We start from the raw sequence: 24,062 nt of genomic DNA, 5'->3' as shown, positions 1-24,062 counted from the left end.
ATATAAAAAAATTAAACGAATTTCATGTCAATGGTTGCTGGGAAAACTGGTGCCAACTGATTCTCCATATAAAAAAAATAAACGAATTTTATGTCAATGGTTGCTGGGAAAACTGGTGCTACATTACTATAATTTAATCGAATATATTCGGTGGAAAATGAAGTAGGGACGTCGTATATGCACGCATACAGACAATATTGTGAAATGAAATCGGTTAACTTAAAAATTTCAATACCGAACCAAATATCAAGTGACTGACTGACCGATGGAGGGACAGAGGTAAAGTAATATGTCTCTGTTTCTGCGAAGAACCTTTGAGGTTTGATGACAAGATATCCTTAAAAATTGTAAAATCAACAAGCTACTAACAACCCTAACTAATTTCTTTAAGGTCTAAGGGATTCATATTGCGTATATGGGTTCATATATAAATATCTATTGAATGATTCAAGTTTTATTAAGCCAATGGATTTAATAGTAACATTCGTCTAGGATATTTCCTAGCAAACATGTCCAGAACAGCTTGGATGTCAATGTCAATATCCTTGTGGACAAACAGCAGAACTAAGGCATTAAACCGATCCTCACTCATAGAACTTCTGACGGAATTCTTTACGAATCGAAGTGAAAAGTTTGCTCTCTCTACTGAACTAGCTGTAACGGACGTAAGCAATAGCAAATTCAAGACCTTTGTAATGTTCGGGAACAACAATGGGCATACTCTGCTGTCAACAAAAGTGTCTTTGATGTTATTGGGTTTATCCGTCTGTGAAGACCATTGCCTTTGCCATAAATTATACTCTTTTTGAAAGCTTGAAGCCATCGGCAAATCATCAATGTAAACCTCCAAAAGATCGTCTAAAGCGTCTCTGTTGGTTTGTTCTAAATGAGCCGGTATCAAAGCCATCGCTTTAACTGCCTTCTGAGATAGACTATTAAAACGACTACTGTACTCTTGGATCAAAGCATCAATATATGGTAAATATACGGCCCTTTTAAAGTAATCTTGTGGAGTATCTCCCGGGACGTAACTTCGCTGAGTCTGTCTACCACAGCGGCGAGGTATAACAAGTTCGGTGTCTGCTATCTCAGCCATCTGTTCAGCTTTTTGATAAACATTATCATACTCTGCATCATTTCCTCTTGCCGATATCAACACATTCTTAATGTTATCTACCATTGAGTAACCTTGAAGTAAGTCTAATGCAGTGCCTTGCAATTTCCTACTCAAACCATTCAAATAACCGTAATAGTACATGGCAGTTTAGAAACATACAATAAAGGTTGCATCTGTAATACGCTTTAGAAGTCCCTGTGACTCTGTAACGGCTTTGGTATCCCATCCTCTTTCTGTACCGATTGCTGATAGACAATCAATAATTGTATTGTAGTAAACTTCTCTACCCATCTTGTTTCACAAAAGATTTTAAACTTGGCACTTTTGATTTTTGAATCTTCTTCTCTGGTGTTGTTTACATCAGTAATACACTTTTCTAGACGTCGACATCTTTTAGGAGAGTATCGGAAAAATATCCCTAACTGTTTTAACGCATCCAGCATAATATGGATTTCTTTTACTTTGCTGCTTTTGCATAGTACTAAGTTCCAATCCTGTGAACTACAGTAGTAGTAAACGGCCTTTGGGGAGTGTTCGCGGAACTTGGCAGCACAGCCATTATATTTTCCAGACATGTTACCTGTTCCGTCCATGGTTTGGGACCTGCAAAGTTGAGTATCTAACCCAGCATTACTAAGGGACTCTATAAGTTTGCTTGCAATCTCCACTCCAGTAATAGTTTCGCATTCTTTAAACTCTAATAAACGCTCCTTTGGATGCCCATGAACAGTATAACGGATGACAAGACCCAGTTGCTCCCAATTACTAGAGTCTGTTACTTCGTCACATTGTATTCCGTAATACGGGCCAATATCTAGTGCTCTAACTTCGCTGACAATTTTGTTCTGTATGTAATTCTTTAAACACAACAGTAAGTGGTTTTGTGACGTTTTGGAAGTGTAGGTAGCGTTTTTCTTACAAGAGTTAAGATGTTTCTCTAGAATGGAATCACCAGCGTCCACTCTGAAATTAAGCAATTCTTTGAAATTTCCCTTGTTATTAGTACTGCTTCCCTTATCAGTATCGTCATCCCTGTGGCCACGCAGGGCAATACCTTGTCGTCCACAGAATACCAATGACTTGATTATGGACATGAGTATCTGACGGTTTCGCTGAATAATTTCTTGATTTCCAGAAGTAAGTGTTGCATCAATTCTTGATGAAGGTCCAAGATGTGCAGTACGAAAAGCCTCAAGTTTTGCCATCGATGACTGATGTAGCGTGCATTTTCATGTCTTCTTTTGCGTGTTTCCAATCTCTGTAGGGTTCTCGTATTAATTTGATGGGTCGTCGATGCGATGAATCCGGAAACAAACGACAGGGCAAACAATATAGACCATCTTGAGAAACAGAATATGATATAAAATTAAAAACGGAGAACCATTCCCGCACACATGATCTTTTGAAATTTCCAGATTTCCTTCTTTTATCCGTGTAAGTTTTGGACGGGAACTTGAAGGAAATATGTGGTTCTCTCTGGTAGTATAAACGGTATTTCATGTCATCTGGAGTATCATGATCAGTCATATATATCACATAAAATAGAAGCAGTACTACTCAATTGAGATTGTGTATTTATATCATCAACGGGAACGTCGTCGTTCTCTTCATGGTCACTATGATCACTTGCATTTTGCTGACATTGAGTCACATGTGTACTTTGTTCACTGCTTGTTGTTGCATTTTCATTCACTTGTGAATCTACTCCAGCTTCAACCGAAGGATCTTGAACGTCTTCACATGGTGCAATCGGTGAGTGAACAGTATCTAGTGGATAACATGCTATAGAAGTTGCCTTGAATGGCATATCTGACGAAGACAGCGATTCACACATTTCTCTGAAATAAGTAACAAGCTGATCTAAGGAACGAAATCTAAGTACAACTGCTTTCCCATCTGGGACCGATTTTCCAGATTCATCTCTGCTATGCGAGTCCATTACCAAGTACATCTGGCTAGCTGTCTTTTTTGTACCAATTGTACAACTGGTGGTGCTCCTTTGATACTAAAACACAAGGCGTCCAAGTCGTCTACTGCATGAGCTGTTGATCCGCCTCTCGACTCTATAACACGAAAGTGTAAACTTCTTCCCGAAAGATTAACGGTACTAGCTAGGTATTTCATTTATAAGCATATAACCCCTATGTGTGGATATTGAGTGGTAAAGATCTGTACCAAGTTGAAGGATATAATCAACGTCAGATGGAGTAGATGGTTCGTAAGTGACAGATGCCATGAAACACAGGGAGACACAAACGCATTGTCTTCCACCATCTACTAGCATACCTTGATGTTGTAATCCTTTGCAAACCAATCTACAATCATGACATCAGCACTTGTTGTAAACTCATCTATATAGTAATATTAGGTAAAATCTACACTAAACCTGGCAAGATAAGGCTTTTCTCATTGTTGAAGGCCGTATGGTGACCTATACTATAGTTTTTAATTTCTGTGTCATTTGGTCTTTTGTGGATAGTTGTCTCATTGGCAATACAACAAATCGAAGTTTTAAACGTTTACAGCCCTTACACGGCCGTTAGTTGCGACCTAACGAGATACAGGATTTCCACAAAAATAATTATCTCTTGTTTTGCACAAAGTCGACGTGTCTAAGCCAACTGTACATGGTTTCAATAATGTGGAATTAAATCGGTTAACTTTAAAATTACTTTAACTCTCCGATAACCACTAGCCCTGCCAAACTTCAATTTCAAAAAAGACGAAGGAAATGTGAAGAGTTGACAGATAGACAGGCGGACCGACAGACGCAAAGTGAGACGAAGCAAATGACGATAGCTCACCTGACCAATATAAGATTTTAAAAACGAAAATTATAACTGGTACAGTTTATTTGTTAATTCATAATATGTGTTTTTATTTTTGTTCTATTTTCGGAGGTCGTGCTAGACTTTTTACATACTGTAAAAAAAAATTGGCCGCTAACCACTAAAATCAAAATGAGATCCTTAAAAAATTGTGCTTATTTTCTTGGGATCCCATGTAATACTGTAGTACCTACGGGTTTGGTCCTTGACCGTTTATGCATGCTTCGGCAAAATTGATATGTTTCAAGTGAGAATCATATATTGTCACAGAGATATTAAATAATGAGTCAAATTAACAAACTAACCTCTCGCTTGAACCATAATCTTTATCTCTCCTTAAGAAAGAATCTAACTTAGACTGCTTTCTTGGTCGTGCCATGATGAAATAACCCAAATAGCGGGTACGGCACTTCCACCTTCTTCGTGGGAAAGTGATGTAGGGATGTTTTTGAACTTCGATTATCAAAGAAATTGTTTATTAAAACTGCAACTACAATGTCACAATAATAATTGTTTTATTCTAACTGCTGAAAGCCTATGATATTTGTCATCAAACGCAGTACCGCGTTTGACATCTTCCTTTGAAGTGTAACATGTTTATAGAACTTAAATAAACAATAGGTCAGTTGATTAGTAATCACGTTAAATAATTCTGTTAAATTACTGTTTTATATAGTAATACTTGTTTGAATGTTAAAACAGATTGAATGCAACGACATTAGGCTAGCTTTCGTCGTCTCTTCGGATACTTTTTACGTGCGGACAACCCATGCTTTGCATATTTTAGGGGGGGGGCGCACGCCCGCCACGGCCCCGCCTTAATCCGCCCCTGTGATCTTACAAGACCGAACCATAAGACGGAAGGACGGACGACCGATATTTCTATGTCCCCTCCAAAGATTCGGCGGGGAACAATATTTACCGATCGTCGTCTTACGTTTTGATGTTTTTGACGAATACAATAAAAATATTTCTAAACTATGTCTAACTTGTTTGTCAAGTATAACACGTATAAGCAATATGATGAAATAAAAAAAAAAAACTTTAGCCGTAATATAGAATCATTCGAGTACATATGTCGTGTTTATGTAGTCAACTACTTTAAAATGTCTAATGTCAAAATGTAAATATATTTTCCTTTTACGGGACAGGTAAATTGATCTGATATGAACTGCATTAAAGGTGCGATCTAGGATAGATATTTATAAGTTAAAGTGTCTGTCTACTTACAGGCACAAATACTTTAAAATTTGTCCTTGAATATTTTTGTGATAAGAGATTTTTTTGTCAAATAAATAAGTCGCATTAAAAGGTTATTCACCTACACAAAAGTCGCAGGCTCGACAAAAAACCAGACAAACAACAGTACACAAAACACATCATAAAATAATAAAGACTAAGCAACACGAACCCCACCAAAATCTGGGAATGTACTACTATTTGATTTATCTATGTAGTTCTCTGTGTTTTTGCTTGTGTTTGTACTGTATTGCTGTCACGTTTCGTTGTCATTTTAGCAGTATTTTTTTAACATTACCATGTAAGCTGGAGGTTTGGCTAGCCATAAAACTATATCATTTTTTGACCAAGTTTTTTTTAAATGTCCTATACCAAGATAGGAATATGGCAGTTGTTATCGACAGTCCGTTTCAATATATGTTTGCGTTTGCTTTGGTTGTAGTTCAGAGTTTTCAGTAATTATTTGCCATAGCTTCATAAAACGACTTAAAACGACTTAATCATTTTCGCAATGAAAGCTATTTATCAACTGTTCAGATACACCATGACGGGTGGAAATTGTAGAGCAGGATTTTTATCTATAATAACCCTTTGTTTATAGAGAATTGACTTTGCGTTGATCAGTTTTCAGTTTTCATTTAAGCGTTCAATGTGGTTTCTTATGTTCAATTTTCTTTATTTTTTCTTCTTTCATCTTTGCTACATACGTAGCAAGAATGGGCGAGTAGTTTTATTTTAACACCTCGGAATTCTGTTTCTTCCCCAAGGTACTTTTTGCTCTCAACGTGATTTAAAATGATCAAAACGGGGAAACATTAATCTGTCAATTAATTTTCATAAAGTTTTACAATGTATTTACTTCTATATGGTATAGTTAGGTGTATTAAACACATCCAGAAAATTACAGATCTTTACATAGTCAGTCAATCTGCAATTGCAGAAAACAAGATAGATGTTTCATGTGCAAGACTCCTTTACGTACCAAAAATTTAAAGTACGAATAAATTTGATTTACATCATTTATAGTTTTTGTTGGTATTTTGAGTAAAATAACTCAACAAAAACAATCTCTAGTACATTCAAAGGACGGAAATAATTTGTACATCACATTATTTAATAATAAATATATTTAACTATAAAATATGTACATGTAACATTTGCAAATATAAATATTTCATTATCAAAATGAAATGTTATTGAGATGTATCCGATATCAGGCTTTTCTAATACGAGACATTGCCAGAAAACACTGACTTTTACACTATATCGTTAGCATTTCGTTATCCTTCCGTCACATTTTCGTCTTTTCGTGATTTCTCTCACATTCTTATTAAACATGCCATTAATGGCTGTCTACTACAGTTATTTTCTCTTCGTTTTGTTTCTGTACATCTTGTCTTCTTAAATGGCTTTCCAGTAATTTACCAAACACAGCATTATAAGGATGAGCGAATGGAGTCCCTTTATTATAAACATCGACCATTGTTCTGCCTTCATTTGCCCATTTAAATATACTTCCCTCTAAGTTATACATCTCCCAAGGAGGTTTGGTACCTATTGTAATAAACAGATAGATTAAATTATTAATCCATTCATTGCTTCACTGGGGAGATGTAGGCTGTATCTACGATACTATCGCTTTTTTTTTAAATACATCAACATCATTGAAGAATCCCTCGAATAGCAAATAATATATTTTGGTAAGGTTGTTGCTGACAACTAAATACCAGAACGTTTCATAAGGGGAGGGGGGCGCTCCCGTCATGCTGCAGTGATTGCCTATATAATCAACCAAATTGTCCTAACCAAAGGGGGTCGCGCCCCCAAGTGTACACCTCCTCCCGGATCGGCCTATGAAAACAGATGGTAATTTTTTCACAAAAATTGCAATTTTGGCAATGTTTATTCTATTTACATTGTATTTTTAATAAAAAAAAAATGAAGCTTTACAACCAACTCATATATCCGCGATAATTCAAAATATCATAAAATCATTCTTTAATATGGTCTCATCTGAAGCTACTTGATTAAAGAGATTGTAACACTTCCTTAATTCGAATGTAAAGCACAATATACTGACATCAACACATTAGCTTCTTCAGATTGAAAATAAAAATAAAATTCACCAAACATCAGTCTTACTTTGTTGATTTTTTGTTGTTGTAGAAATGACACTTTTAATGTAATTGATCACCATGGAGATACTAGTACATGTACACATACCCAACTTCTTGGAATGATCCTGTAATTTTTCTACAATCAAACTTGATCTGTATCCAGCTGCACAATAGCATACGATACGGGCACTTTTATCAGTCTGTACATCTAAAATTATCAGTGATATCATTAAAATTCAGTGATTTTGTGATTAACATTAGAAAAAAAATGTAGATGCGACATTTGAAATTTTTAATCAGAGAAACATTAACATAAATGCCACATTTAAAGTTTGATTAACTTTCTGATGCTGGGTTGCAGGATTTTCATTCTTGTTCGGCCTACCAGAAAAGCAGCAATAAGTATACAGTTTTACTAGATGTTAGGTTAATTAGTTCTTTTGTGTGTTATCATTGCACGATTTTTCACTTCAAATAGTCAGAATTTAAGCTTTCGAACACATGCCACTGAACTGGAACCACAAAAATATAGTCTATTACTTTGTATTTTTTCTAGAATACTTTCTGCTTCGTTTTCATAATCAACTCGAACTGCTCCCGGTATACGACTGACGACAAACTCTTCCTCTTGTCTACAGTCCTAAAAATAAACATGCATAGTGATCAGATGAGATAAACCCTTTCCAACATATACGATTTTATATTTTCAGAGTGTTCGTATTTCATGTTAATGTAGCAGAGTGATTTTTCATGCTTCATAAATTATGTAATTTGCACTTTTGAAATCATTGAGTTACATTAAAAATCTACTTATCAAATTCTTATTGAGTCTTTGGTTTAATTATTTCACTCTTGCAAATTATTTTTACTAAAGGATATTTATCCTTTATGACTTGATTTATTATCTAATTTACGTATTGAGTAATGTTACTCATACATATTCATGGGGGTTGAAATTGAACTCTTGTTTTGATTGGTTCTTAGTTATTGGCGGTTAAGTTGAGTTTTCCTTGGTGCACCTTGGGTATTTTCGAGTAAATACTCTTCAGATTGCATGTTTATAACACCGAAATGAAAGATTTGAATGAGCGTAGTTTGGTAAAGAAGCTTGGTCATATTTTTGTAAGAGTAATGTAATATTTGCCGCTGATGATAGCGTAATTGTGTAATGTTTAGAGATATCGTAATAACAGTATTTTACGAATACTGCATGTAGAAAAATGGCGGCATGTATGATCAGTTACAGTATATCATGAAAAGAATATTTGAGTTACATATTGTTTTATGCTATTTTTATATGGACGAATTGAATACAATTGTCATGTGATTAGTATTTTATATAATTAGTCCATGAGATACCATACCATCCTGTCTGTTGTTTGCTACAACCCACAGAAAGAGCTGCCATACCAACCGATTTAGACATTGCTCCATCATTAGTCTCCTACAGCTACAAAGATAATCGACTAGTACCAGTACACATCAGCAACGTTACTACTAGAACTATCACTGTTTCACCAAACGCCATCTTGTATGAAGTACAGCCAGTTTCAGTTGCTGACATTAAAACACCTGATGCCAACAACCATGATGTACTGTATGATGTTAGTCTACCAACAGATCTACTAGACGATGAACAACTAGAACAGGGAAAGCAACTACTTCGTCAGTTTAGAGATGTCTTCAGATACTGGTCACACTGATAGAGTTGACCACCGAATAGACCTGAAGGATGAAAGGCCATTTAAACAGCGACATCGACGCATCTCACCTGCAATGTTTGAAGAAGTTCGCACCCACCTTCAATAACTTCTGGCATCTGGTATCATCCGTCCATCACATTCCCCATGTCATCAAATGTAGTCCTGTGTAGAAAGAAAGATGGGAAGCTACGAATGTACATAGACTATAGGCAATTAAACAACCAAACTTTCTCGGGACTCATACGCGCTTCCGAGAAGCGAAGAGATCTTGGACGCACTTGGTGGAAACAGCTTTTATACTGTACTTGATATGAAGTCTGGATATCATCAGGTGGAGCTTGAAGAATCACACAAACAGAGACCAGCCTTCACAGTAGGACCGCTTGGATTCTATGAGCCTTCCATTTGGACTTGTCAACAGTACAGCAACATACCAGAGATTGATGGAAGATATCCTCGGCGACCTTCATCTCAACATCTGCTTCATATACCTAGACGACCTCATCATATTTTCTGACAGCTATGAGGAACACCTAGAACGTCTCGAGAGAGTCCTACAGAGATTACGAGAAAGTGGATTGAAGTTATCACCCAAGAAATGCGCCTTCTTCCAAGAGAAAGTTAAGTATATTGGCCATATTGTCTCCATAAATGGTATTGAGCCTGATCCAGCCAAGTTAGAGAAAGTAAAGAATTGGTCAAAACTAACATCACCAGAAGAGGTTAGACAGTTTCTCGGCTTTGTTGGCTATTATAGAAAGTTTGTGAAAGATTTCAGCAAGATCGCCAGGCCATTAGCAGATTTCATGTCAACGCCACACAAGTTTAAGAGATGCAAGACCAACTACAAGTAAACATCAAACTGGATATGGGGTGAACAACAAGACAAAGCCTTTAACAACTTGAAGTCATAGCTACAGAAGCCACCAGTACTTGGTTTTCTATGCTATAACCAACCTTTTGAGCTGCATACAGACGTTTCCATGCTAGGACTTGGTGCTGTACTCTACCAAGAACAAGACAACAAGAAAAGAGTCATAGCTTATGCCAGTAATGGACTTAGTAAAGCAGAACGGAACTACCATGTACACAAGCTTGAGTTCCTTGCATTGAAATGGGTTGTCACTGAGAAGTTTAAAGACCACCTCTACATGAACAAGTTCACTGTGTTAACAGACAACAACCCGTTGACATACGTCCTTACAACGGCCAAGTTACTAGTAGATGCTACTGGACATAGATGGATTTCAGCTTTATCGGCATATGACTTCAACATCGTCTACAGACCGGGTAAAGCCAACGCTGATGCTGATGGTTTGTCAAGGTTACCAGGACTGCTCGGCAAGACCAACACTTCCAGAATTTGTACTGAATCCGTGAAGGCCATCTGTAACTTGCAGCACGTTCAGCCATACCTGCAATGTTTGTTAATGTCAACGACAACAGCTGATAATCCATCCTTGCCACCAAAGTCTATGGTCAACATCAAAACAGTACAGAAGAACGATAAGATTATGAAAGAATGGTTATACTGGTTCCAAGAACATAGAAAGCCAGTCAAACATCAGATAGAAAGAACGTCATGGAACATCTGGTTTGTCATCAACTTTGACAAGCTAATTATTGAAGATGGTAAACTGTTCAGAGAAATCAGCATTGACCAAGAGCCAGTAAAACAGCAAGTTTTACCAGAAGCCTGTATTACTACAGTCCTTACAGCACTTCATGATGATATGGGACACCAGGGCCGTGACAAGACACTTTCACTGGTCAGAGATCGATTTGTATGGTATGGTATGACCAGAGATGTTGGAAATTGGATAAGCCATTGCAACAGATGTATACGACGTAAAACACCAGCCAACATCGGGTCTTCTCAACCGTTGGAACTTGTATACATATACTACCTGTCATTAGAGAAATCCAAAGGCGGCTATGAAAATGTACTAATTATCACCGACCATTTCACCCGATATGCCTTAGCTGTTCCAACTAGAAACCAGACTGCAAAAACAACAGCAGAAGCCTTCTTCAACCATTTTGTTGTTCACTATGATTTGCCGAAGAGAATCCACTCTGACCAAGGCGCTAACTTTGAGTCCAACATCATCAAAGAGTTATGTCACATCACTGCAATGGAGAAGACGAGAACCACTCCATATCATCCTATGGGGAATGGCATGACAGAACGCTTCGACCGAACAATGCTCAGTATGCTTGAAACTCTTGAAGCAACACAAAAGAAGGATTGGAAGTCGCACATCGCTGGACTCGTCCATGCATACAATTGTACTCGACAGACAACAACTGGCTTTTCACCATACTACTTGATGTTTGTTAGACCACCACGATTACCAGTGGACTTTGTCTTTGGTTTAGATATAAACTGCAAGAAAGAACCAGCAACGAAGTATGTTGATGCCATGAACAGCGACTAAATGCTTACGAGTTAGCATCAAGATCAGCAAGAACAGCACAAGAAAGACAGAAGTCAGGTTATGACAAGAAAGTTAGAGGAGCCATTCTGCAACCCGGCGACAGAGTACTTGTCAGAAGAGTAGCCTTCGACGGGAAACACAAGATTGCGGACAAGTGGGAAGAAGACCCGTACCTTGTTGTTTCACAGCCAAACAACGATATCCCAGCGTACGTGGTTCAGAGAGAAAATGGAAGTGGAAAGAAGAGAACACTACACAGAAACCTTCTACTCCCAATTGGATTTCTTCCGAGTGATATAGAAAAGAGAAAAGATCCTGCACCTGTAGCCAGGTGTAAAGTAAGACAGACTACCAGGATACAACCGACGAAGCCTGAAAGCATCGAGCAGATTGATGAGACGGAATCAGATGAGGAGTCGGAGCAGGATTATATGTAATTGTGTCTGAGATGAACCCAAAGAGCAACAGTGACAATGATGCTACAAATGTGGAAGTGGACCAGACAACAGGGACTCTCAATGCTACTGGTGACGGTCATGCTAGTGTTGAGGGAGGACAGGGCTCTGGTTTTGGAGGGGACGCTCTTCCTGCAGTTGAGATGGATACTGGAGAACCAACACCTGTAGTTGACGATGGTAATGGTACAGCGACGGGCCATGAGGATGAAGATGACACTTCAGATATGGTAGATGGCGGTGCTTGAACCGGCAGATGTACCCACAGAAGCTCAGACAGAACAACCAACATCAACACCACCACCATAGAGACAACGACAACGTCGTATATTGCCAACACCACCACGACATTCACCACCAGTTACTCGAGCACAGAGAGAACGCAGACCACCAGCTTAACTCAAGGACTATGTCACCACGTCCAAACAGGCCACAACACAGCCGGACTGGTTGAGGAGAGTTAACTGGTTACTACATCAAGCAGAGGATGGTAGATTTAAAGGACAAGAGATAGAGCTTTCCAGAACCATATTATGAAGATTATGGAGAGTGACCTTTAGTGTTCCATCATGTCGAGGACGCCATGCTTTCTGGCGAGGGGAAGACAGTTCTGATGACTTGGAAGTCATTTTTTTCAACAGCGGGGAGGATGTAGCAGAGTGATTTTCCATGCTTCATAAATTATGTAATTTGCACTTTTGAAATCATTGATTTACATTTTGTATATCAAACATCTACTTATCAAATTCTTATTAAGTCTTTAGTTTAATTATTTCACTCTTGCAAAGTATTTTTACTAAAGGATATTTATCCTTTATGACTTGATTTAGTATCTAATTTACGTATTGAGTAATGTTACTCATCCATATTCATGGGGGTTGAAATTACTCTTGTTTTGATTGGTTCTTAGTTATTGGCGGTTAAGTTGAGTTTTCCTTGGTGCACCTTTGGTAGAATTTACCTGGACACTGGTCAGTGAAAGACGTCCATTATTGACTCAGATTATATTATATCAGAAACCCATATTTACAGATTGTATATTTACTATATTCAGCTTTGTAGTTTTCCAGACATGACTAGTAAGTTGCACTTTCTTCTTTATTAACATTTTGACACGAATTAATAGATTTGGTAAAGGTAGCACAATACAAAGATTTTTTCACTCCCAATCAGACAACTTTAAACTGATGTAATTCATTTCATCCTTCTTTATATTTTATAAATGAGGTATCAAAAGAAAGAAGAAAGATTAATCTTTCAAATTGTGATAATTTCATTATGACATAATTATTACGTAATCAATTGTTATGTAATTAGTTGCTATATTGTGATGTCCACACTTGAATGAATTTAGCGTCTTTGTTCTTCATAGCATCCCAAAATATTTTATAGATTCTTTCACAACACAGCTTGACCTCCAAAACTGTGTCTCAGATTTCCAAAAACATCAATAGAACAAATTTTATACCCAATTGAATTTAGTGATCTCTTATGAATTGATGTTGCAAACTTCATTGAAGATTTATGAGAGAATGAAATACAATAGGAAAAATCTGAGACACAGTTTTGGAGGTCAAGTGTAGACATCACAATATAGCAACTAATTACATAACAAATAATTATGTAATAATTATGTCATAATGAAATTATCACCATTTGAAAGATTAATCATTGTTCTTTCTTTTGGTACCTCATTTATAAAATTTAAAGAGATGTCTGATTGGGTATGAAAAATCTTTGTATTGTGCTACCTTAACTATCCTATTTTCGAGTAAATACTCTTCAGATTGCATGTTTATAACACCGGAATGAAAGATTTGAATGAGCGTATTTTAGTAAAGTAGCTTGGTCATATTTTTATAAGAGTAGCGTAATATTTGCCACTGATGATAGCATAATTATGTAATGTTTAGAGATATCGTAATAACAGTATTTTACGAATACTGCATGTAGAAAAATGGCGGCATGTATGTTAAGTTACAGTATATTATGAAAAGAATATTTGAGTTACATATTGTGTAATGCTATTTTTATATGGACGAATTGAATACAATTTTCATGTGATTAGTATTTCATATAGTTACGAAGAGTCCGTTCTTATTATTGTATTTTGGTTTTCAGGACTCTGATGTAGATTTAGTCATGGATTATTTCCTTTGGCGATTTGTGCGTTTTAAGCAAATCTGAGTTACAAGTATAGAATTTATATATCGGTATTCAGACATAGTAAATACTTTTTGAATGTTGTAATATTTATTAAGTTTAATTGTAAACGTTCATGTACTTGCGAAAAGTAATTTTAAGATACATTTAATTAGGAGATAACTGTATTGTATTTTAAGCTCCGACGGCATCAATTGGAAATTTGATGGTCGCAAATTAAGTTTACTGGCGACGCAAACTTTCAAGTTCTAGATTTAACTTTTAACCTTTGATGATGCTACTTAATTAAACATCTTGTATGTATTAAGTCAATGTCGCAAATTAGTTGTGCATATACAAAATCTATTAAAAAACTATTCTGATCATCATTTCGTCGTTTAATGTAACTAAATGACGCTTCAGTGTAAGAACACCACCCTAATGACCTTTCGTGTAGTATATGTAAGCAGAGACATACAATGTCTATGATGAAAGGTACTGACACGAAATCCTTGTTGACATAATCACTTGAAATGTATGCTGGTCAACTGATAAATATAGTTCGAATAATTCTGTTTAAAGAGCAACCATTTAACTTTAAAAAGGGTGGGGTGTTATGGTGTTTTGTCTATGTCAGATTTTTTTGTAAGGTATGGGTGAAAATCTTGTTCTGAATTATATTTGTCATCAGCTTGACCACAATACTATTTTCATCAATTTTGGGATCAGAATATTTTTCTTATGAACTGCCTCCACCCTCCACCCCAACCCCCTTGAAGCTCTTTCCCTTATGTTACAGGCTGGATGTAGTCCATAATCATTCCGATTCCAACATGTAAAAATTAACAGTATGACAGTTGCATACATTTTCGAATAAAGGGTAGTTAGTGTTTAAAAACATTAATCTTGCTTTTATACAGAACACTGGTTTCAAATTTATTGTTCGAACGTCTATTTTTTATGTATTGTAGTCACGCATAATTACGTTTTACTAAAAGCAAACCAATTAAAATAAATGTTTTTCAATCTGGTGTCTGGTCTAAAATTGTATTTCCATCAATCGTATAAATACTACAAGCAGATTAAATCTTACATCTCATATTTCAAGGATACATTCACATGTAAATATCCGTTTTGCAGTTTAGGATTGTTGTACTTGGTGCATAGCAGGATGTTTACCGTTCTGGTCACGCACCAGTGCTTCTATAACGTGTGTGTGAATAAAAAGAAGCAAAGGCTACAACCGTGTCAATTAGACGGCAATCCAACAACCGTGACAAAGCAAAAAGTAATACTCGATCGAAATAGCGTAATATACAGATATTTTTATTTACAAAAAATATCGAATATTGCTGTCATAGTTTAACGGGCATTGTCTGGGGTAATTATCAACTATGATTAAGTTTCTACATTGGCAAACTGTTCACTAATTATACTTGTACATTATTTACATATATATTGGTCACAGCTAACAGTATTGACAATACGAGGGTCTATATCTTAACTTTGTTAATCAGAGGTATAAACTTCTAGTTTAACCATTATAATTATTATCCCGGTCATTTGAATATAAATTTGTCTTAATCAAAAACAAGTAGCCCAAGATTACTCTGGCATTCAACGACTGTTTTGACAGTTTATCATGCCAAGACAAAACGTTTCTGGCAAAATCATTTCTAAAATGGTTTATCGCTATTTTGTGCATTTCAGTTTCCTTTGATCTTTTTTTGTGATCATTTTTCATATCATGCTCTTCGCTTGAGATGGAAAATTGTCGCTAGAAACTATAAGCAGGTACGTGGCGTTTCTAACTAAATTGACATGAAATTGACAACTTCGTCATAGGTAAAAAAGCGATAAACAGATTATCATTGGTCATCTCAACTCGATTGCTTTTCTCGCTTTCGCCGTCCCGGCTCAAGCGAGAAAACCAATCTCGTTGAGATGATCAACGATAATCTATAAATATCTCATTTGATCTTAACTAAAATGATATGGATTCTTATGAATTCAAAAGATCTTTAATTCAAACACAGAAAAAAATGTGGCATAATCTAATATTTCGGCATTTCTAAAATGGTTTTCTTTCATCTAAACCTATCTATGGAATGACAACATATTAACTATTATCATGGGCCTCGAATATAATAAATTGCGACATGAGCTCGAGATGTATGAATCTACTATACCTACCAGTAAAACTAGTTTCTGAGCCTCGCCTTCATTCTTCATCCAATCAGACAGTGTATGTGTACTAATGTTTGCTGCTTTAGAAAACTTTTTACTGATCATAGAAATAGTCATTCTCATTCCGACGCCTGGTTTACTCTTGTCTTCTGTGTTTTCTTCTGCCATCTTTTCCTATTAAATAGATATGTCATGCAAATTATATAATTTTATCATACCTAGATTATTTGTTTTACATGTACTCACGTCATTGACGGCGTGTAAAATTTTAATTTTAATTTTCCGATGAAAGAGTAAATAATGTATAGCAATATTGTTACAATTGTCGGAAATAAGAACATTAAATAATATAAAGCATAAACATGATGAAACGTAAAGGCATTTAAAATGATTTATCTAAAGTCACTCAGGTATACCTATAACAAAAAATCAAAGGCTCTGTATATATAGAGCTTCCAACCAACATGTTAAAAAAAAGACATAAAACTAAGCATAGAAAATCTATAGCTATCAAAGCATTTCAATAACAGCAAATAATAAGCAAAGCAAAGCATCTGAATTATTAAAAAAGCAGATATAGAATCTGATTTCCAATGTTGGGAAAGCATTAAAGGATTCTTGCGACAAATCTTCAAGAAAAAATATAAGTGACTTGTTAATGGGTAGAATTGAGGAACTGCATGTCGCCTACCTAGCAAACGCTCCGGTTTTGTTCAATATTCTCCTAGTCGATACCGTTGTGCAGCAACTCGTTAAATTTTAGATCGGTCGTAAGAACGGCGGTATTGTATGTCTGTGCACAAACAAACGGGAAATACAATAGCCTTTCACAATGAAAGGAAAAAAATATTGCACCATACCTGTCAACCTGTGACGCGTACGAACTTTTTCGAGCTGAATTTCAGTATTTATGGTACATTTTCTTCATTGTTCTTATGCATGTTCACTTTGTTAAGTCATTTTAAATCTTATTAAATATTATTTCATTGCACTTTTAAAGATTTTTATAAATTTGCGTAACTCAGTCTGATATGTGCTTTACTTTTTGAGAAAAAAATACTACAATCATCAACAACTAGAATTTAATGTAATTCTTAAATGTTTGAGACTATTGACTAAGTAGCCTTAAACCATAATATTTTTTATACAATATAAAATGGAGGTTTTTAACGACCTTCACTGGCTATACAGCCCTTGCACGGTCGGTATATATTTTTTTCTTAATAAGACAACAAATGGAAGTTTTTAACGACCTTGACTGGCTATACAGCCCTTGCACGGTCGGCTTAATTCTTAATAAGAAACAACAACAAATGGAAGTGTTTAACGACCTTGACTGGCTATACAGCCCTCGCACGGTCGGCTCGGTGCCCGAAGGCGATTGGTGAGCGTTTGAATAATTTCTGCCGTGGGTCAGGAACAGGTAGTAAGGACGCCGAATGGAGGCCGCCATCTTGGTTTTGGTGAGTTGATTTTGGTTTGTTTACTATTTTGGATTTTACTTCTTCACAACGGCTGCTTTCAGGGCCAGTTTGGTCAGCTTGGCAGCCCGCTAACCTCGATGAGTGAGTACTGGTAGATGAATGGTGGACGTAGTTCTAAAGATGACAGGAAGCGTTATCAGGACCAAAGCCGTGAGGCAGTGAAATGAAGGTCGTATCACCCAACAGCCTAGGATACAGCCCTCGGACGTTAATCGGCATAACACTCCCCATGATACAATGGTTTTGGAGTGCATGTTAACGCGGGTACGCCAACTACTACGTCTATCTGTACGGCATGGATTGGTTTCTGTCATCTTAAGTAGTATGTCGTTGTTCATCTATTAACTGTAAACCCTCATCGAAGATAGCGGGTAAAGGAGAGCTGGCCCAGCACGTCCGTTCAGCTGTAATGACTGAGACGTGACGAATGGATTTTAACAAGAAACAAGCAAAGAAATAAGTCTATAATAAAATATAGTAATACAGTTAAAGGAAGTATAAATGTAAAAAATAATTTTCAACTTTTTAAAAAAAATTGTATAAAGGTATAAAAACAATGAACAGTTATTTTTCAATATGTTTTTGAATTTTATATTTTTATGATTTAATCTTTTTCACCCATAAAACGTAAATATAAGGAATAATTTTGAATGGTGACAAATAAGGGGAAGTAACTCTAGTTCAGTTTGTAAACCAATGGTGCAATTTATTTACGACCTAAAGCTAAGGTAATTGGTGTTAATTAACAGTGTGTTTGACACCAAAGCTGTCAAGTGAAGCCATGCACTTAATGGGTCACTTAATTTGACAGTTTACATTGCTAGATGAATTTCCTGTTCATGGAAGAATTACGAATTTGCCGGTATTCCAAAGGAATATTACTTATGAAATCAATCTCAAGGCTAAGAAATACGGGTGAAATCGGGTCATTGTCGAATAACACGTTCACGCAAAATGAAAATAATTTATTTATTTGTTTTTGTCTAGTAGTAAATAAATAAGTTTCAGGTAGAGTCGGCAAAGTGTATAAAGGAAATATCATAAGCTTTTGATCGAAACGCAAGACATAACAGTATATATATAATACATACAAGCCGGCTGTTTTATTATTTTTCTGGGACGCCTTCTTACTACGTTGTAGTCTGGCAAGGCTGTTTTATTTGTAGGAAGGCGTCCCAGAAAAAAAATAAAACAGCCTTGCCAGACGTCATAATTATTTGGACAAAACACACTCATGCAATATTATAGTTACAAAACACAAAATGAAGCACTATATATATATAACATTATTGCATGTATAAGCATGGTGGTAATCAGCAGATTAAAAGCATGAAAATTCTTAATATTCATCAAAAATTCGATTGTTTACTTAAAAAAAATCTATTTACAATACACTCAGCTGAATACCTACCTTTCAATATGTCCCTGTTTATCCCATATCATGGTTTGTTTACATTTTTCCTACTTTCATTTTCTACTTTCACTTTAACCGGAAGTGTCTCTTTATTTCCTGTCATCAGAAAAGACACCTGCCCATTGTAGGACGAAATCATGGTTGTTGAAGTAAACGTTGAAGGCTTGGAAGAGTACAAGAAAATAATAAAAGAACATAAAGGAAAAGTTATCTTTGCCCAGTTTTCTGGATCAACGGATTCAGAAGGCAAAAATTGGTGTCCAGATTGTGTCGCAGGTGAGCATCAGAAAAAGGGGGCAGATTCACAGGCACTTGTTTCTATCCATACGAAGGTCGACTATCCATATCTTCTATTTATATGGATAGTCGATCTTCGTATGGATAGAAACAAGTGCCTGTGGGCAGATTATTTCATGTACACATAATTAGGACATTAACTTATTCAATTAGCATTTTCTGTTACTTGTAAATAGAATCTGTGTTCTTGTTTGTTTATTTGTGCATCTTTTTGTTTTAGTAAAAAAAGGATGCTGTATAAAAATATCCCTGGGAGTAGTTTGTTATTTCTGGGAACAGTATTATATCTTTTTCAAAATACTTTGCAGGTGAACGCCTTATTATACTTGTTTTCTGTCTTATCTTCTTTTTATTATATTTGTCATTCGGTCCAGTCATTAGTAACCCATGTGTGGTTCCAGTTACCCTACCTTCCCTATTTTTAGTCTCTAAAATAGCCTACCCTAAAGATTTTTTTGCCATTTTTCATTTAAGCACTGTAAAAGTTAGAATGTTGCTCCCATAGACTCAATGTAAAAATAAAACATAGAATTATCAAAAATCCCTACCTACACATGTACCTAATACCCTATTTTTTTTTAAGATGTATAAACTGGAACAACACATACCATGCATACTATTTTATTTGACCTTATCATTATTTATAGTCTAAAGATGTCAAGCATTTTTTTGAAGATAATGTACAGAATCTATCTTTGTTTCAAAAAAGGAAATACATTGCATGAACGAATAAAGTGTTATCCCTACCAGTACTGAATTGAAAATTTCACATACATTACATTGCATAAAAGAAAATAACCTTCATTTGAAAAAAATACCAAGCAACTTTTCACCTTTTTCACTCTGTTTTATAGTACATGTACATGATGTACATGCTTTAGTTAATATGTAATTTTTTTTTATGCCCCACCTACGATAGTAGAGGGGCATTATGTTTTCTGGTCTGTCTGTCCGTCCGTTCCTTCGTCCGTCTGTCTGTCCCGCTTCAGGTTAAAGTTTTTGGTCAAGGAAGTTTTTGATGAAGCTGAAGTCCAATCAACTTGAAACTTAGTACACATGTTCCTTATGATATAATCTTTCTAATTTTTTTTCCCAATTTGTTGGTCCATTGAACATGGAAAATGATAGTGTGAGTGGGGCATCTGTGTACTTTGGACACATTGTTGTTTTAAATGTTTACAAAAATATGTATTGAAACATCAAATAAAAAAAACAAAATTGCTTTAAAACACCAACGACTGTTTAGACGTACATGTATGTTTTATGTCTCTGAATTTTTTTTGCATTGAAATGCAGGGTTAATTTCTTAAGTTAAATTCAAGGGAGAATTTTTATTTACCATTGTTGACATGATACCAGATGCTCTTTTCTGTTTATTTTTTTTAATTTGTTGAGCATTTGATGCCTTCCTGATATCAAAGATTTTTAATATTAAACATTGCACAAAATGTTGCATGTACATGAATGTTAAACAAGTAACTGTTTGATAGTATTTCGTTGATTATTTATTTTAGCTGACCCTGTTATAAAGAAATGTTTATCAAGTGCACCTGCTGATGCAGTGTTTATCCATTGTGGTGTAGGGGATAGAACTTTGTAAGTAATGACTAGCATGACTAGTATCTGATATTTTGTTAGAGATACATGTAACTGGATTGTAATTGTATACTTCTGTATTTATAAAGTCCTTAATGCATATTAATAACAGGAACTTTGAGAATGATTGCCTAAATTGCTTGATTAAAGCTTCATATACCATTTTGTAGAATTTTTTGTATACATGTTTATCAAACCAAATTTCACAAATGAATTTACAGCAATTATTTTTTCATAACAATAACTAATGTTCCCTATACAAGACATACATGTAATTAGATTTATAAGTTAAATTGGTCACACCATTTTGGAACAATTTAATCTAACAAATTTTTGCACACATAACAGTTGGTGTACAAAAGAAAAGAAAAAACAGAACAAGAAAGACACAAAGTTTTGGATGCTGATTGGGAAAATGTACTTTTAAACCTTTAATTGTTTAAAACACTATTAATCTTGTGACTATTTACTTTTAGTTGGAAGGACCAATCAAATGGGTTTAGAACAGATCCTGATCTCAAATTAAAAAGTGTTCCTACATTAATGGTTGTTGGCAAGGTAAACATTGTTTCTATCAGTCAGGGGTACTACTTGTACAAGTTAATTTCATTTACTTGAAGAAGTAAAAAAAAATATACACATATATATAAGTAAATAAATAATGTTTGAATAACCTCCCCTTAATTTTCTGAAAAATTTACTTGTATAAGTAAATTTTTCTTGCAATCCCACAAAAATCCTCAAGTTTTGAGATGTAAATTTAAGCCTTTAATGATTTTTCCCAGGTTTGCTCAGGTTTTGTTTTATTAAAGTTCAATATTTTATCTCATTAATTCAACAAAGAAACTGATTGAGCAAAGATCTTATATATTTGTGCAAGGCCTTCAAAAACTGCTCCTTTGGGGCTTGTAAAGGAGCAGTGTTGTGAAGATAACAGACAAATGGGATTTTCATTGTCCATGAAATTACACTAAAATGATTAGTAAAAACATCTGCAAATGGTACACAATTTAAAATCCTATTAGAGCAAAGAAATCTTAAGAATACAAGAAAAGAAGAAAGGGTGACTTTTTTACTTATACAAGTAAAAAAATCTGAATGTCTAAGGGACATAACTAAGCCATTTTTTTTTACCTATACAAGTAAATAAAATTCACTTGTATATTAAGTATCCTACAAATTTACTTTTATGTGTATATTTTTTTTTACTTCTTCAAGTAAATGAAAATTACTTGAATAAGTAGTACCCCTGACTGTCTATAGTGATATTGGTCATTCTAATGCAACATTGTATGTAACATTCATTTTGATTGGACAACGTCACTTATTCTCATGGCATGCTATGAAAACGTATGCGCAAGCACAGACTACTAATGCCAGATTTTAAATTTATAATTTGACGTTGTTTTCTGTCAGTTTCATTAGATTGAAGATAACAATATTTTATTTTTTAAAGCCTCAACAGCATCAGTAAGTGATTTGATGGTGGCAAATGCCAGTTTACTGGCTCCACTAAAGCGTCTCCAGTAAACTTAAATTGCAACCATCAAATCACCAGCTTAAAATACAATTCAGTTATCTCATAAATTACATTGTACATTAGATTTTAAACAGAAATATATAAGGAAATTGTAAGTAGTATTATAGGTAGGTTTCAATAGGATTTAATTTGAGTTACATGTACAGTTATTCCCCTTGACCACCATTTTGGAGATGTAAATGTTTGATTTTTCTGATTTGACTAACCAACTTGATACATTTGGTATTTGTATAGAGGGGGGGGGGGGGGTACAAGACCTTTTTTTCGGGACGTTGGGATCGGGTGTTTTTAAGCGTGGGATTTCGGGATTGATCCTTTCAGGATCTGGGAATTCCTTTTTCGCAATCTGTGGATTTAAATTTCTTTAAATTCGGGACCTCAGAAGTCCAGGATTTCATGATCAGGACCCTCCCTACCCCCATTTATAAACAAATCTGATAAAAGATCCTTTAATATGTAATATTTTGAATCAAGCAATGCTTTAGAAAATTATTATTCTAAAATTATAACAAGTTGAATTTGGCTGATCCTTGAAGGAATTTGTGCACTTAAGACCTCCATAACAGCCACATAAAAAATAACTCTTGCTGAAAACTTTGTCAATCAAAACCTATTTATTTTCAATTGGAAAAGTATCCACCATAGAAAAAAAGACTATTAAACAGGTTAAATAACAACAGAGAACAGTTCAGCTTTCAATGATAAGCAAAAATCAGGGAATGTAAGGTTAAACATGTATTAAAGGCCCCTGAATAGCAAAAATTGAAACAATTTATCAGGGAAACCAAATTAAAGAAGAAAGCTCAGGAAAAACAATCATGGGTCATTGGCAGACGGCAACAAATGACAAACTGATGGACTTTATTTACTACTAATATGTACTGTATAGTATATGTTCTTTTTTCATTGGGTTTTGTTTACAGGTTTGGACTGTATTCATTAATGTGCTTCATGGTCTTAAACCATTTATTGAAATTAAAAGGAGTGTGTTACACAAAAAAACTTATGACTAAGATTGGTCTTAAGTCATGAACAAATCAGTAAACTTACAATCAATCTTAGTCATAAGTTTCTTTGTGAAATCGAATCCAGAACACTTAATTCACTAACAAAAGTGCTGATAATTTAGCTTAATTCCAACTTATGATTATTATTTTTTGCAGCCACAGAGACTACAAGAAGAACAATGTGCCAATGAAGAACTGGTAAAGATGATGTTTACCGATGAAGATTGATCTAGACATTCCTGGGATGATTTGTCTCCAGCTGTGCACATTCTATTCAGAGTGTTAGGTGCTATCATGTGACCATGTATTTATTTATTCAGTATAATAAAATTACAACACATATGGCTGTATTTTCTCTTTAAGTTATGAGAGTTGAAATCGCAAATCCTAACTATTTACATGTACCGGTAAACACTATCCTTTGTTTATTTTGTCTTACTTGCCATGGAAATCACTAAAAATCTGACAAACTTTATGTTACAAAGTTTTGGTCTGCCA

General features: G+C 35.1%; 2 protein-coding genes across 2 annotated transcripts; one reads left to right on the top strand and one right to left on the bottom strand.

Annotated features, from left to right (window-relative positions):
* Positions 1-6,279: 6,279 nt before the first annotated feature.
* Positions 6,280-19,244, bottom strand: LOC143075356 (uncharacterized). Its single transcript, XM_076250744.1, has 5 exons — positions 19,122-19,244; positions 16,233-16,400; positions 7,842-7,941; positions 7,408-7,509; positions 6,280-6,738 (listed from the first exon to the last, which is right to left on the bottom strand). The coding sequence occupies exons 2-5, from the start codon at positions 16,392-16,394 to the stop codon at positions 6,527-6,529; spliced, it is 576 nt and encodes a 191-aa protein (XP_076106859.1). The 5' UTR covers positions 16,395-16,400; positions 19,122-19,244; the 3' UTR covers positions 6,280-6,526.
* On the top strand, positions 19,207-23,906 carry LOC143075357 (thioredoxin domain-containing protein 17-like). Its single transcript, XM_076250745.1, has 4 exons — positions 19,207-19,400; positions 20,936-21,017; positions 21,494-21,575; positions 23,721-23,906. Exons 1-4 carry the CDS (start codon positions 19,262-19,264, stop codon positions 23,790-23,792), a joined length of 375 nt encoding a protein of 124 aa, XP_076106860.1. The 5' UTR covers positions 19,207-19,261; the 3' UTR covers positions 23,793-23,906.
* Positions 23,907-24,062: the final 156 nt, after the last annotated feature.

This window comes from Mytilus galloprovincialis, chromosome 5 (genome assembly GCF_965363235.1).
Source record: "Mytilus galloprovincialis chromosome 5, xbMytGall1.hap1.1, whole genome shotgun sequence".
Classification (NCBI taxonomy): Eukaryota; Metazoa; Mollusca; class Bivalvia; order Mytilida; family Mytilidae; genus Mytilus; species Mytilus galloprovincialis.
The sequence above is the reverse complement of the archived record's forward strand: the minus strand, read 5'-3'. Positions and strand labels throughout refer to the sequence as shown.